Source organism: Psammomys obesus, unplaced genomic scaffold (assembly GCF_907164565.1).
Source record: "Psammomys obesus unplaced genomic scaffold, mPsaObe1.curated_primary_1811, whole genome shotgun sequence".
NCBI lineage: Eukaryota > Metazoa > Chordata > Mammalia > Rodentia > Muridae > Psammomys > Psammomys obesus.
Window position 1 is genome coordinate 1,258,569 of NW_026593286.1, and position 14,734 is coordinate 1,273,302.

The 14,734-nt window shown below is 48.3% G+C and overlaps 1 protein-coding gene and 1 pseudogene across 1 annotated transcript; both read right to left on the minus strand.

The window, feature by feature from the left end:
* On the minus strand, positions 1 to 972 carry LOC129683902 (olfactory receptor 12). Its single transcript, XM_055616901.1, has one exon. It carries the CDS (start codon positions 970 to 972, stop codon positions 1 to 3), a length of 972 nt encoding a protein of 323 aa, XP_055472876.1.
* Positions 973 to 12,581: 11,609 nt separating this feature from the next.
* LOC129683630 (olfactory receptor 12-like) lies at positions 12,582 to 13,555 on the minus strand (annotated as a pseudogene).
* Positions 13,556 to 14,734: the final 1,179 nt, after the last annotated feature.

Here is a 14,734-nt window from a genome sequence, read left to right on the forward strand (position 1 = left end):
TCATTGCCCACCATCCCTCACAAGGCTGTGTCTCTGCCCCAGCCTCCGCAGAGCGTCCTTCACGTCCTTGTTGCGCAGACTGTAGATGAGGGGGTTGAGCATGGGAATGACCAGGGTGTAGAAGATGGAGACCACTTTGCCCTGCTCCATGGATGCCACAGCTCCTGGCTGTGCATACATGACAAACAGAGTCCCGTAAAACAAAGACACGGCTGTCAGGTGAGAGCCACAGGTGGAGAAGACCTTGTGCCGCCCTGACCCTGAGCGCATCCTGAGGATGGTCACAGCGATGTAGCCATAGGAGACCAGGACAGCTAAGGTGGTGCTTACAATGATGAACCCACAGAGGCCGAAGAGAAAGAGCTCATTGAGAGCTGTGCTGGCACAGGCCAGCTGGAGCAATGGGGGCACGTCACAGTAGAAGTGGTCAATACGGTTGGAGCTGCAAAAGGGCAGCTGGAATGTGAGGCTGGTCTGCACGATGGAGTTCAGGCAGCCCACACAAAAGGTACCCAGAACCAGTCGAGTACAGGTCATAGGACACATGGTCACAGGGTACCTCAGGGGACTGCAGATGGCCATGAAGCGATCATAGGCCATTACAGCTAAGAGGAAAGTCTCAGTGGTAGCCAACAAGGAGAAAAAGAAGAACTGCGTGGCACAAGCCTCAAAGCTGATGACTTTGGAGGAGGAGAGGAAGTTGGCCAGGGCATTAGGGGCGATGACAGAGGAGTAGCAGAGGTCGACAAAGGACAGGTTCTTGAGGAAGAAGTACATGGGGGAGTGCAGGCGGGCATCCATGGTGATGAGCACAATCATGGTGACGTTTCCCAGGACGGACACCACATACAGGGCCAGGAAGACAGCAAAGAGCAGGGCCTGGGTCTCTGCACCTCCCCCAAACCCCACCAGCACAAACAAATGCAAGGACACTGCTGTGAGGCTTCCATTTCTGTGGACTGGTGTGGCCATGGGTGGGGAGAGATGCAGGAAGGAAGATGGAGGCAGAGGGGAGGGGGAGCAGATCTCACTGGTGTAGTCGGGTGGGCCACAGGCTGCAGGGACCTGCTGCTGACATACTATCCACTGTGCAGAAGTTCACTAGCTGCTCTGATCTCCTTCCAGATGAGCTGCCATGGCCTGAAAGGGGACATTTCCTCTAGTTTATTTAATTTGTGCCAAGCTCTTCTGAGAATGGGCCTGAGCTGTGCTCCACAGGTGTAAAGAGGCATCTAGATCCCAGTGACTCCCAGCTTACAGACAGCCTTTTAGCACCCCGGCACTGCGTCTGAGTTGCTTGCTCTGCTCTGTGGAGAAGGGTGCTAGCACTGCCTGTGGCACGCATGGCTGCGAGACCCACACTTCCCGGCCTTCACCTTACTAAAGAAGGTTTACAAGGTCCTCCTGCCCTTCAAGCCTTATGCTGGTTGACTTTCCATTTGTAGGCTGAGCCCTCCTTCCACGGAAGCTGTACGACTTTATGGCTTTGCAGGGTGCTGACCATATCTCAGTAGCTCTGGCTCCAGCTTGATCCAGAGTGACAGTCAGACTCTGTTTGACTGACTGTGATGGGTTCCTGCCAATGTCTAGGTGTTGGAGACTGCGGTGAGGGTATAGTACCACAAACTGAGGATCCAGGTCTGGGACCCAGACATGTTTGGGAAATGGATCTGGCCTCCAAGTCCATCTCACTGGAAGCTCTTCTCTTTGCTCCACCTCAGCTCTGGCGGCTTATAAGGTTTTATTCTTTACCACTGACAACTAGACAGAACTGGCCCCTGCCCAGTGTCCTTAGGCCGTTCATGATCATTTTCTCTTATTCATGGTGATCACAGTACTGGCAACACAGGAGTGTCCTCTGTGAGGCTGGCTGTCTTTTCTGTCAGTTCCTAGAAGGGATGCAGGAGGCTGCATTGCTGAGGAGCTGGGCTAGGGAGAGGCCTGTATCTCCTCCATTGTCCTGGGATGGCTCAGGTGGCTCAGAGATCTGGACTGGATGAACCCGTTGATGTACCTGCTCTGCCCCATGGCCCAGGGGATGGGTGGGCTGGAGGGACCTATTTGAGACAACCTTGCACAGCGGAAGTGACTATCCTGCCACCAGGTCAAAGGTATAAGGATATTAAGTTCACATTCTCAGAAATTCTTACAGTCCCCTCCACCTGCAACAACTGGCAGATCATGTTTCCCTTCAAAATAAGTGTGAGGTGCCAAGGAATGTTAATGTCAAGGCCTCCCCTTGCTTCCTGCTGGAGGAAGGACAAGCCTGACCTCTCAGCTTGCCAAGCTGATCCTTGGAATCAGTGGAAATGGTGGCTGTCCAAGGGCTGAGGACGCTGCCCTGTGACAGGCTGACTCTGCCTGCGAAGGCACGGCTTCTGTTCCTCTGGGCCCCGGCTCTCCTGGTCCAGCAGCACCACTGTCTCCTGTGGTTAGATGCAGCCTACGACTAGAGAACTGAACAAAGGTAGAGTCCCCATCCCCAAATGGTACACTCTTGACCTGTGCGAAAGCCAGGGATGACCAGGACAAGGTGTCAGCTCACTCAGACAGCCCCTGAGTGCACACTGCTCTCACTCCGTCTTTCCACTCTCTACCTACAGGCTAGGTCTCCTACTCCCCACAGGTGGGATGTCGGACTTACCTCTCCTCGAGGAGGGTCGGCTCTACTCCAAGGTCACACAGCCATCATCTGTGTTCCCAGCTGTACTGCTGAGCCTGGTCTCTGTTGAACATCTGTTGCTCCTGTCTCTTCTTCAGCTATGGCTTTCTGGGCAGTGAGGTAGAGTAAGCATGGGCACAGGGTCCCTGTGAGATTTTAGGTGTACAGGTTCTGGCTATACTAGATGCAGCTCTTCTGAAGAGGGATGGAGGTCTTGGCTCCTCTCTTGTCCCCATTAGCTGGGCAGTGTGAGGAGGTTCCTGCCCTCAGGGTCACCCTGCTTGAGACAATTCTCTGTGCCTGGTAGAGCAGGGACTTGTAGCCTCCAGAGCCCAATTAGGGAGGTGCTGGCTCTGGCATCTGGGATTCTAATTCCCTGGGCTTTAGAACTACAGCCTGCCTGTGGCCACTCTCTGTTGTGGATTTTCTGACCCATGGGAAAGAACCATAGACTCAATCCAACTGTAATTAAAAGAGATTTATTGATTAGCTGCTAGCAGGATGAAATATTTCTGAGCCAAACTTGAGAGTGTCATAAGAAGGGGTTAAAGGAAGGATTTGTAAAGGGAAAATGCACAAGAAGGCCTTTAGTATCCTCGAAAGCAAGCAAAAATTTGTCTTTTCTGCCAAGGTAAGTGGCTCAAAACAGTCTTTGGGTATCTACAAAAGTTACATAACCCCCCAAACCAGTTAGTCACATTCTAAGAAGTGGGTGGGTGGGGTCACTGAGTCAGGGTTACTGGGAACATACCTTCCAGAGGCTGGAGTCAGGGACAAATGGCTAGTGGATACCAAGATGGATGGCAAACATAAAATGGAGTTTCTTTAGGTATCATGCCTCATTGCTACTCTCTGTGGTGGGTTGGCAGGAAGCCTGCAGTCCTCAGCAGAAGTAACTCAGAGAGACCCCACAATCAGCATACCTCAGCAGAACAGTCATACCCCTGGGTAGGGACGATATGCCCTTGCTGCTGCCGATCCCTGTGGGCATGCTGATGTGAGAAGGATGTGTGGAGAGCCTGGCCTGGCCTGGGTCTTCCCACTCCGTCCGAGACATTACTTGGCTCCCCTCAGCACTATTAGGAGTCTAGGTAGATGACTTCAATTCTCTTTCTTCTTTCATTGTTTTAACCACATGAGTAAAATTCTTTCGTGGGAAAGAGGTTGAAAGTTTAACTCTGCTTTCTGAACATCATTTCTATGTGACCCCATCTTGACCTGGAATGGACCTCGTGTATTTTTGCTAACAATTCTCCAAATTAAGTTGTATACATCTGGGAGTACAACACAGCTAGATATATGTCTGTCCAACCTTCTGGTCAGGGCTGTGGTTCCAAACAGAACTTCCTACAAGGATATGCAATTTTCTTTCTCCTGTGGACCCATCAGCCCACTAGGCCACAGACTGAAAAATCCCTGAGTTCGTCCCTGGATCATACAGTTTTAACTCTAGTTCAGCTAATGAAGATCCTATTTGAGCAGTCTGCCCAGGCTGTGGTGGCCACCTTGAATGTCATCCTAGATCCAAGTGGCCAGGGGTTTCTTGTCACGCCACGGCCCACATTTGCTCACTCTGCTTGCTTCTGGGTTGGGATCACCACTTATATCGTATCTATGTATTACAAGCCCTCCACACCTCTGAGTTTCATCCTGGGTGGTTTTGTTTTGTTTTGTTATGGTCAACTTGACACAAGTTAGAGATAAGGAAACCTCAACTGAGAAAATGCTTTCTCCAGATTGTCCTGTGGGCTTTTTCTCTTGATTGATGATATGTGGAATAGCCTATTCCACCGAGGGAGGTGCCATCTGGGCAGATGGTCCTGGCGTCTGTAAGGAAGCAGGTTGAGCAAGTTACAGAGAGCAAACCAGTAAAGCAGTATTCTTCCGTGGCGGTTGCCTCAGCTTTCGGCCCCCAGGCTCTTGCCTGGAGTTCCCACTGTGGCTTCTCTCAATAGCCTGTGACTCAGGATGTATAAACCAAATAGACCCTTTTCTCCCCAAGTTGCCTTTGGGAATGATCTTTATCACAGCAATAGAAAGCAAGATAAGACACCCCTGCTAAGGTTGGTGATGATCAGTGTTTGATCACGGCAACAGAACAAACTAAGGCAACATTGTAAGCAGATTTTATATTCAATTTTCTAACATTTTAGCATCTTGCAACATCATTTTTTAATTTGGCCAAAAATGAAACAAATGAATGCATGACCCATATCCGACTCCAACTCCCATTTCACAGGCCTATGGCCTACAGAGTGAGGTGGCAGTGAGAGAGATGAGTTTTGAGGAAGAACAGCTAATTGGCTGGTTAAAGAGCAATTTAGGTTGGAAGGGAAAGAATGGAGAGCATCCAACACTGAAGTGTGCCAGTGTGAGCCACAGGAGTGCCTGAAGTTCCCCTTGGAAGGCAGAGGCAGAGGAACCAGCCTGAGCTACACAATGAGGCTTCCCCTTCACAGGAAAAAAAATTAGGAGAGACATTCTGCCAGCTATGGTTATGGTAATTTAAAATACGCACACATTCAGAATGGCATGGTGAACTCTATGTTCCACTCATTCACCTTCAATAGGAATCAGCTCAGTCAGCTTGGGGTCTTTCCTCGCCCAGCCCCCAGAGCCTTGCAGTATTTCAAAACAAGTTGCAAACATCCTATAATTTCTTTCACATGTATTTTCTACACATCTTTAAAATGCAAGGCATTTATTTTTAGAAACGTGCCCAGTAGCATTTCCATTCCCTAGTGGAAAATAATTCCCTAATGTCATCAAGTAGCCATCATCATCCACACACGCCCCAGCCCCATTATATAATGTGATTTTTGTTTAGCCATTCAAATAAGCTAAAAAAAAGTTCTCTCAGATCTCTGATGCCTACATATGCAGGTTCCTCCTATCCCTTTGCTTTATTGCTAGTGTCTATGAAGAAGCAGAGGGTGCTGCTTGCTTTCATTTTAAAAACAGGTGTGTAGAATTTCCCATGGATCGAGCTTGATGGCATCATTCCGTGAATGCTCTGGGAGGCTCCTCCACTCTGCATGTCTCCCATCAGTTGAGTCTGGAGCTTGACTGGACTCCTGTTATCATCACCATTTGGGCATCGCTGACCTGACTGCCTGGTTGGGAGTTGGCAGCATGGGGCTCTCCTCTCAGAAGAAATGTACCTAGCTTTCCTCTCCTGTGTGGAAACAGCCACTGCCCAGGTACATCAATTCACTGAGGCTTCCAAAATGGCGACAACTGTACTGCTTCTGTGACATTAACCTCTGCTGTGCAGGTAACTACTGTCCTCCGAGAAACCACCTCTGGGTTGTCTCTGGGCCTTAGAAAAGAATAGACATTTAATCTTAGTCACTATGTCCCCATATGTTCAGTTATATGGGAAATGCCTGAGAAATTTTGGCTCCATCTATCTCTTAGAGACTATTTCAAAACGGCAAGTTTGCTCATTAGCACCCTCTAGTGGTCACTACTTTCTGTGTCAGCAAGAATTCAAGAGCAGGTCTTGATTTTACTCTATTGTGGTTGTGCCTTTACTTGTGCTGAAAGTGTCTCTTCTTTGCCTATTTGGAGTCACTTTACTTGGTTTTATAATAAACAAAATAGAATGAGGTGGGTTGATGTGTGTGGGTTGATGCAAAGTATCAGGCTATGCATGGTGGCCTATTCCTGGGATCACAGAACTGCGGGGGAAGATGGGCTCCATCCGGAGGGCCACGTGCCTGAAGTCAGCGTGAGCTACTAGTGAGACCCAATCTCAGAAGCAAACACAAACCAACAAAAGCCCAGCAGTGACCCAGAGTTTTGTTAACTGGGATGTAAGAGCCAAATCAGTACAGAAGAGAGAAAACTTTCCTGTGAATATTTAGAAAGTATGAAAGTAAAATGCCTGAAATTGTTAACCCATAAAAACTCTGATGTAACTGTTCAAATGGAGATTATGAAAGATGTTGACATACAAAGATAGGTTTAATATGAAACTGTTTGATCAAGCTGAACAGGTGAAAAACTATTCTGTCTATATTAAAGAATGGCTTAAAACACAGAGAGAGGATGGCTGAAGATATCACGTGGTTTGGTTGTGGCCTTGGAGAAATCGAGCCAGAACAGAGCTACCAGGACATACAGTGGCAGAGAGTGCTGTCCAGGCTGCTCGAGGAGAATGCCATCCATAGTTTTACTCGGTAGTGAGCACCACACGCTTCCTGACCTACCGGGGAGATGAGCCCAACGGTGCGATGGTGGCATGGGTGCTACTGAGAGACCAACCACGCTCTGATTGGATCTGTGGCCCGTTCTACAGAAGGGAATTCACATCGGGTACTGTAAACCCACTCAAACCCACTCATACAAGCCCTGCGAAGAGAATCACGGAGGCTGAGATTCAAGAGTGCGCTGGCCATGTTGCGCACGAAGGCAGCATTCCACAAGACCCCATCTCCTGGGCCTTACATTAATTTTTCTCCTTTTCTATGATGTCCCTGGAGCCTTAGAGAAGGGTAAAAGAGATGTCACATTTTGGGGTGAGCGTCAAACAGTTGTTTATTCTTAGGACTGGGACCAGTTCTGCTATCTTTGCAATAACCACAGTCCACTGCACACGAGGAGCCTGTCAAGCTGACCTCCAAACCTTTCTGTTTGTGTTCATAGATTATAGGCAGGTCATCAGTCCTGGGGGAGGCCAGAGGTTGTCTCAAGTGGTGGAACCTTTGATAAGCTGGCCATGTTCCTGCAAATAGCCCCGTACTCATGCTCCTGTAGTAATTCTAGTTAAACTCATTTGTTTACCCCCTTAAAAAGAAGACATAAAATTAGAAGTGGGGATAAGAGGGGAGAGAAGAACAACAGAAATGGGAGGGAGAAGAGAGGGCAGCGGGAAATTATAACCAGAATCCATTGTGTGCGGACCTAAGGACGTATAACTAGTACACGTTGAGAAACTTCAATAAGATACACAAGAGAAAAAAATAAAATATACACCAGCAAAGCTTACATTTAAAGAAAAAAGCACCCGTAGGTCACAGCTAACATTTTATCACATCTCTCTTAGAAACGGACAAAACAAGAAAACCGACAGACGAGATAAAGCCCACTAAGAGCGTAACAGACGCCTAATGTAGACAGGGTCTGCCCTCAGCAGCCACAGCCCTGGTTCCTCAGAGCAGAACACAAGCAGGCGGGTAGACCTGTCCTCCCCGACTCACAGCAACCGGGAACCCCAATGAGAGCCCCACCGGAAACCGAATGCTTGCTGGTGAATTCATTAATCTGAACCGCCCTCTGGGGTCTGGCTTCATGTCTTTCTGGTTGGTTCGGATTCCAGCAAGAATACTGCACAGGAACTGACTGGACAAAGCCTAGAGGCTCTTTCTGAGACACATGTCAAACAAGAATAGTGACAAGACGGATAAACCTTGCCTACAGCCAAAAACACGCCTTACATCTTCATGACCTTTCATTTTAGCTTCAGCATGCTGTTCTCACCCCGAAGCCTGAGCCATGGACCTCATAAGCCAGTTTACAATCTCATTTATACGACAAAATTCTTTAGAGAAATAAGCAAACCAGCTCCCAGTTTTCACTTAGGTTTTAAACTTTGCTTAATTCTTGCACTCACTAGTGAGGCATGTTCTTTGAGCACCATGCCTTCAAAGGCCACACTTCACACATGGCTGTAATTACAGCTATAATAAACACTAAGTGTGTCTCCTTCTGAACTCCTGTGTTCAAATACGCACGCTTAACTCCTACATTCAAAATAAGCACTCTGCTCCAAGTGTGTATGTTTCTTTTCTATCTTTTTAAAAATGTTTTTCTTTTTTTGAGACAGGGTCTCACTATGCAGCTCTGGCTGTCCTGGAACTCATGTAGACCAGTCTGGCCCCTAACTTACAGAGCTCCACCTGCTTCTGCCTCCCGAGTCTGGGATCAAAGCTGCGGGCCGCTACTCCCAGCTTATTTTGCTTTTCTTCATAGACCCCAGGTTTGCTTCACCATAGCTCAGCCTGGACTGGCTACACCTGAGTGGTGGTCCCTAAGGGCCTGTGGTGCATGGCTGACAGCGGCGGGTCGCATATCCTGCGGTCAGTGACATCTTTGGGGGGACCACTCTGAACCCAGAGCCTTAGACTGCTCAGCCCTCCTCGAGGTGCCTGGGATCCTCTGAAGTATTGATGGTGAGGTTTGTTGTGACTGCGCTTTCTGCTCAGAGTTACCTTCTGGCTTGTCTTGCTGTCATTTCTTCACCCACCCCTTCTGGCTGGAGACCTGCATTGTATCTACTGCATGCAAGCAGCGCTGGAGATGGAGACCTCCACAGAGACTCTGTCTTCTCTTCATGAGCAGATGGCACAATCACATCGCTTGAAAGACGAACCCATGGATGTCCTAAGCCACTGTCGTGCCTTTGATAAATCAGGAGCGCTGTCTACAGCACCATTGTGGTGAGTAGTCTGGAGGGGCTGACCCCATCAATCAGCACTTCTCAGATGGAAGCCTTACTTAGATGGAAACCACTTGTCTTATCCCTGTGCACACCAAGACTCCTGTGCTAATTGCTTTGTGCAAAGCTCAGACTCATGTGTAGTGAGCTGGGCAGACTCTCTTCAGGTCCTACCACACAGCTTTACAATTGCAACCTCAGACTTCCCCTTCTCAGACTCCCGTTTTTGCTGCTACTTCTAGGTGCTGACTGAATGGCATTTTGTGGGAGTGGGACTAGGACACTTTAATTTGTTGCCTTGCTGTCCTTTGTAAGTTTAGCTCAGGAGGGAAATGTTCGCTATGTTCACAGCCATTTTCTTATTGGTACCATCTGTTGGCTAAGGGAAACACCTCCAGGAGAGAGCGCACCCAATGAACGCACACTCCTTTCTGTGTATGGCACTGATGTTCAAAGAGGAAACAGCTGGAGGAAGTTCCTCTTCTTGGTCATAATGTCAAACAGTGGAGCAAAATATTTAAGATCTATCTATCCTTCTTTTTAAAAAAATATTTACCCTTTTAAATTATTCCTATTTATGACATTAACAGGAAATCCACAACACTGTGAAACTGTCTTTCCATGGACGTTTCATTTCCTTCTCACAAACTATAGTATTTAAAGTGAAACAGGCGAGCTTAGACTCCATAGGTCTCATCTCACAAGACTAAGACTAAGGCTGCCATGTGAATCTGATAATGCCTTTAACAACTACTTAACAGTGAAGACATTTGAGGTGGTCTGAGTAGGCTGTTATCTGCAGCACAGCTGAGGAAAGTCGATCCCCTGACAGATGGGGTATCCAGCGGCCAGTAGATGGCAGTATAGGACAGACCAGTGCCATGCAGATGGGCAGCAGGGGCCCTTGAGAAGGTCTCATGATTCTTTTTGACTATTTTATTTTTGCTTCTCTATTCTTTTGGAGACACAAGCAAACACAGGGACAGAACAAAGCTTTGCAGAACCTAACATCTATTTCTAGAAACTTGACATTAGTCCTCATTTACACAACTGAGGTCATTTTAAAGGCAGGTGGTTGAAAGCAGAAATTGATCTTTTTCTATAACATAGTTTGGCATCAATATAAATTAGGAAGTATAGAAACTCAGTTTAAGAGCAGAACCTTAGGCTGAGACAAAACCCTGCAGGCGTATTTCACAAGAGGGAGAACAAAGTGGCCTGACATTCCCCATGTTTGATATTCATGTCCTGTGTCACAGGCCAAAGTTATGGGGGACGTGTGAGATTTGCTCAGCCCTGTGCTGGTGGAAACGGGCTCCTTAGAGCGTTGTCGTGGTTGAACGTGTCATACAAAGGCTCATGCACTCAGCCGACAGCTGAAGATACCGTGAAGGTTCTGGAACCGTTAGGATGTGAAGCCTCTCTAGAAGTGGGTCATTATGGGGAGATATTAAGATTTCCAAGCCTGGCTCCTTTCTGTCTGCTTGCTACTTCCCAAGGGCAGATGCAGTGTGACCTGCTGACCTATTCCTGCTGCGGTGCTTTCTCTGCCTTGTTGGACTATGCACCCCTCCCCCACCTGTAAGCCAAAACAAACCTTGAGTTGCTGTTGTCCGGTACTTCATGTCACAAGAACGAGAAAAGGAACTATAGGTTTCTCAGTGGGTAAAATGCTTGCCAGCAAGTATGAGCTCTGAGCATGAGTCCCTAGCGTCTGTGTAAAATGCCTGCTACCTCCTCAATGTGTCCTACCACCCTGGAACAAGACCAATCGCAGCTGCAGTCAAATTGTGAGGGAAGAACCGTCTCATGACCAGCATCCCTGTTTTGTGAGAGAACAGTAGGTGCTCTGCTTGCAGCTGAAGAAAAAGTCTCATCTATGACAACAGATCAGGTCTAAGCCGTGGTACCCTTCATCAGTGGCCATCCAGCATCTTAATGCAACTTATGAACAGGTGAAACTTGCTGGTAATCTTCTAGGTCTTGTTCTTCTCTACTGTTCGGGAGTTCGTGTCCCTCCTGATATCAAACTGGATTCTGACCAGGAGTAAGGCTCTCACAGGAAGTCTGGAAGCAGATTCTTGACTTTCTCCACTACTAACGTCTACAAGGTGGAGACAAGTCTACGCGTGAGTAAGGGCGAGCACAAAGACGCTACAGACAGTTCTTTTCCAGCACTGAGTTAGTATGGAGGACGTCACCTGGATTGCTCCCTCTTAATTGCTAAAACTTCATAAGATGGCAAAAAAAAAAAATAGTGCAATGGAGAACTGAAGCAAACAGAGGAAGAGAAGATGGTGGCAGAGAAAATATCACTGAAATTGAGATACATGCCATTCAGAGGACAGAATGTTCCAGAACTGCTCAAAGAAGGGACTACTTTGGCCAGCTAAAACATGAAAGCAGAGAGTGATGTTCGGTCTGGAGGCTGTGACTAGATGGCTAAAGGAAGTCGATGGAGAGCTGCAGGGTGTTCAGAGAGGGAAACTGGGGTGATTTTACTTCCTGGTTCCTTTCTATCTACTCTACTTCCCAATTGCAGATGCCTTCAGATTGTTTCCTTCCATGCAAGTCTCCTGGGCAGGAACAGCATGGAGCTGAAGGCTGGGAACAGACACACAGGGCACGGACACAAACAGGCCCCATGTGCAGAGGATAGCAGGCTATTGTAAAGTGGAATTTATCAAGGCTTCATCCTCACTTGGAGACATCTGTGAGGATAAGTAACACCTGGCTTTTACTTACAAGCTGCCAGGTGAAATTTGAAAGGTTTCCTGAACTGAGAATCTAGCTGTGGCTTCATCTATAACCCCTGGCAGGAGGTTGAAGGGATATGCTGGGAGCCAATTTTTATTCAGGCACCTCTTACCTCCAGCAGTGCACTCTGATACCCCATGAGGAATGGAACTTCATGAGCAGAGGAAGGTGGGAAAGCAGCAACAGCGTAACACTAAGGAGGGTTTCTGCAGAGCTATCCTTTTCAGCTCATCCTTACACTAGATGAATGTAAGGAAGGGTCAGCACACAGCTTCTTATGACTTAGAGTGCTCCCAGGAGAAGCTCCCACTTCAGCGGGGACAGAGGAGTAAAGGGTCACGGAGAAATCTGCTGCCACAGAGCTTCTTCTGGGAGAGGTTGACATTGGTTACCAAACCTGCCTCTTGCCATAGTGCCTGCCTTCTGTTGAACCAAAGTGGAAGGTATTCAGGCTTCTTCCAACTATGGAGCATTTGGTGACAAAGAATGTGCCTTATTCACCTATTTAAATGCCTTGTTAGTAATATACATTCAAGAAAGACAGGCTGGATAGTGAACAGATGGGTGTATTGATGGACACATGGGTGGATGGAGAGATGAATGGATGGGAGGAAAGAACCCAGGAAGGTAAAAAATACAAATCAAGAGAACAAAGAAAAGAGGATGGGTGGACATAAAATAAAAATAAAGACACACTGTCTCCCAGGAACCCTGTCTAGGATGCTAGGATGGTCCCTGATGCTGACAACACCAGCCACTCTCATTCACCAGACTGTGTCTCTTCCCCAGCCTCCTCAGGGCGTCCTTCACATCCTTGTTGTGGGAGTTAAACATGGGGATGACCAGGGTGTAGAAGGTGGTCACCACCTTGCCCTGCTCCATGGATGCCACAGCTCCTGGCTGGCCATAGATAGCAAAGCCAGTTCCATAAAACAGGACCATGCTGTCATGTGAGAGCCACAGGTGGAGAAGACCTTGTATCACCCTGACCTCAAGTGCATTCTGAGGATGGTCACTGTGATATAACCATAAGAGATGACAACCACAAAAACAGCACACACAATGGCAAACCCACAGATGCCAAACATGACAAGCTCATTGAGAGCTGTGCTGGCACAGCAAGCGGGAGCAGTGGGGGCATGGCACAGGAGAAGTAATCGATGTGGTTGGACCTGCAGAAGGGCAGCTGGAATATGAGACTGGTTTGCACGATGGAGCTCAGGCACCTAATACAGAAGGTGCCCAGGACCAGTAGAGCACAGGGCACATGGTCATGAGGTACCTCAGAGGACTGCAGATGGCCATGAAACGGTCATAGGCCATCACAGCTAAGAGGAAAGCCTCCATGGAAGCCAACAGGGAGAAAAAAAAAAGAACTGAGTGGCACATCCTACAAAGCTGATGACTTTGGAGGAGGAGAGGAAGTTGGCCAGGGCATTAGGGGCGATGACAGAAGAGTAGCAGAGGTCGACAAAGGACAGGTTCTTGAGGAAGAAGTACATGGGGGAGTGCAGGCGGGCATCCATGGTGATGAACACAATCATGGTGACGTTTTCCAGGACAGACACCACATACAGGGCCAGGAAGACAGCAAAGAGCAGGGCCTGGGTCTGTGCACCTCTCCCAAACCCCACCAGCATGAACCCCTGGAAGGATACCGCCATGAGGCTTGCATTTCGTTGGACTGCTGTGGCCATGGGTGGGGGCAGATGCAGGGAGGCAGTTGGAGGCAGAGAGGATGCAGACCTCACTGGTGCGGTCAGTGGGCCACAGGCTGCAGGGACCTGCTGCTGACATTCTGTCCACTGTGCAGAAGTTCACTAGCTGCTCTGATCTCCTTCCAGAGAAGCTGGCAAGACCTGAGAGGGAACATTTCCTTAGACTTAGTTAATTCATGAGGTTGTGCTGAGCCCTCCTTCTCTGGAAGCCTGGGCTGCCTACAGAGGGTACAAAGAGGCTGCCAGACCCTAACGAGTCAGAGTATGATGGCCTCCCAGTTTCCTTATTCTGCCTCTGGGCGCTGTCTTCTCACCCCAGGGGATACTCCCAAACAGTCCATTGATGCAGCTGTCTCCTGAGTCCCACTAAACACCCAGTTAATCATCTACCTGATTCAAAATTGTTCACGAGGACCCTCTGTGCATCAACAAATTGGGCGGGGCAATTTTTTCCTTTGTAGGGCGGAATCGGAGCAGAAGACCATTCTTCCCAGACTGAGGCTGTGTCCTGTCTGCTCCACAGGACTCGGAACTCAGGACCTGAAGTTTCAATACTGGTACACAGTGGCAAACAATGTGCCAAGTCTGCTTGGGTGATACGGCAGGTTCCTGCCAATGTCTAGATGTTGAAGGTTGTGTTGAGGGGTAGACCCGTGTTCTGAGAAACACCAGGACTAGGGCCCAGACGTGTTTAAGGCATGTCCCCTAATCTGATATCATTGCCAGCTCTGTTTCCTGCTCCACTTCAGCACTGAGGGTTTACAAGGGCTAACCCTCTGCCATTGAAAGCCAGGTGAGGCTGGCCTTGGTCCAGCTTCTTTAGGACATTCATGCTAATTTTTGCTTTCATTATATACACAGTCTGGAACACATACAAATGCCCTGTGGGCTGTCTGTGATTGCTACTGTTTATCCACAGGAGGACTATGGGAGGCTGTTGGAGTCATGAGCCTGGCCAGAGTAATGTAATGTGTGTTTTACATCATCCTGGAGCTTAGGGAAGTCCCTGAGCTGTATGGAATCAGTTGTTGCTCTGACCACCATACAGGACATACAGTGAGGACATGGCATCTAGACCCTCTAATCCCACCATATACTGCCTAGCTGGCTTTCCCACTGCAAGCTCAAAGGTGTGCATAAACCTTTGTGCTCACCCTT

What these genes read in the sequence shown, in the direction of transcription:
- LOC129683902 (XM_055616901.1), bottom strand. Translation starts at nt 972, where the DNA reads ATGGCCACACCAGTCCACAGAAATGGAAGCCTCACAGCAGTGTCCTTG.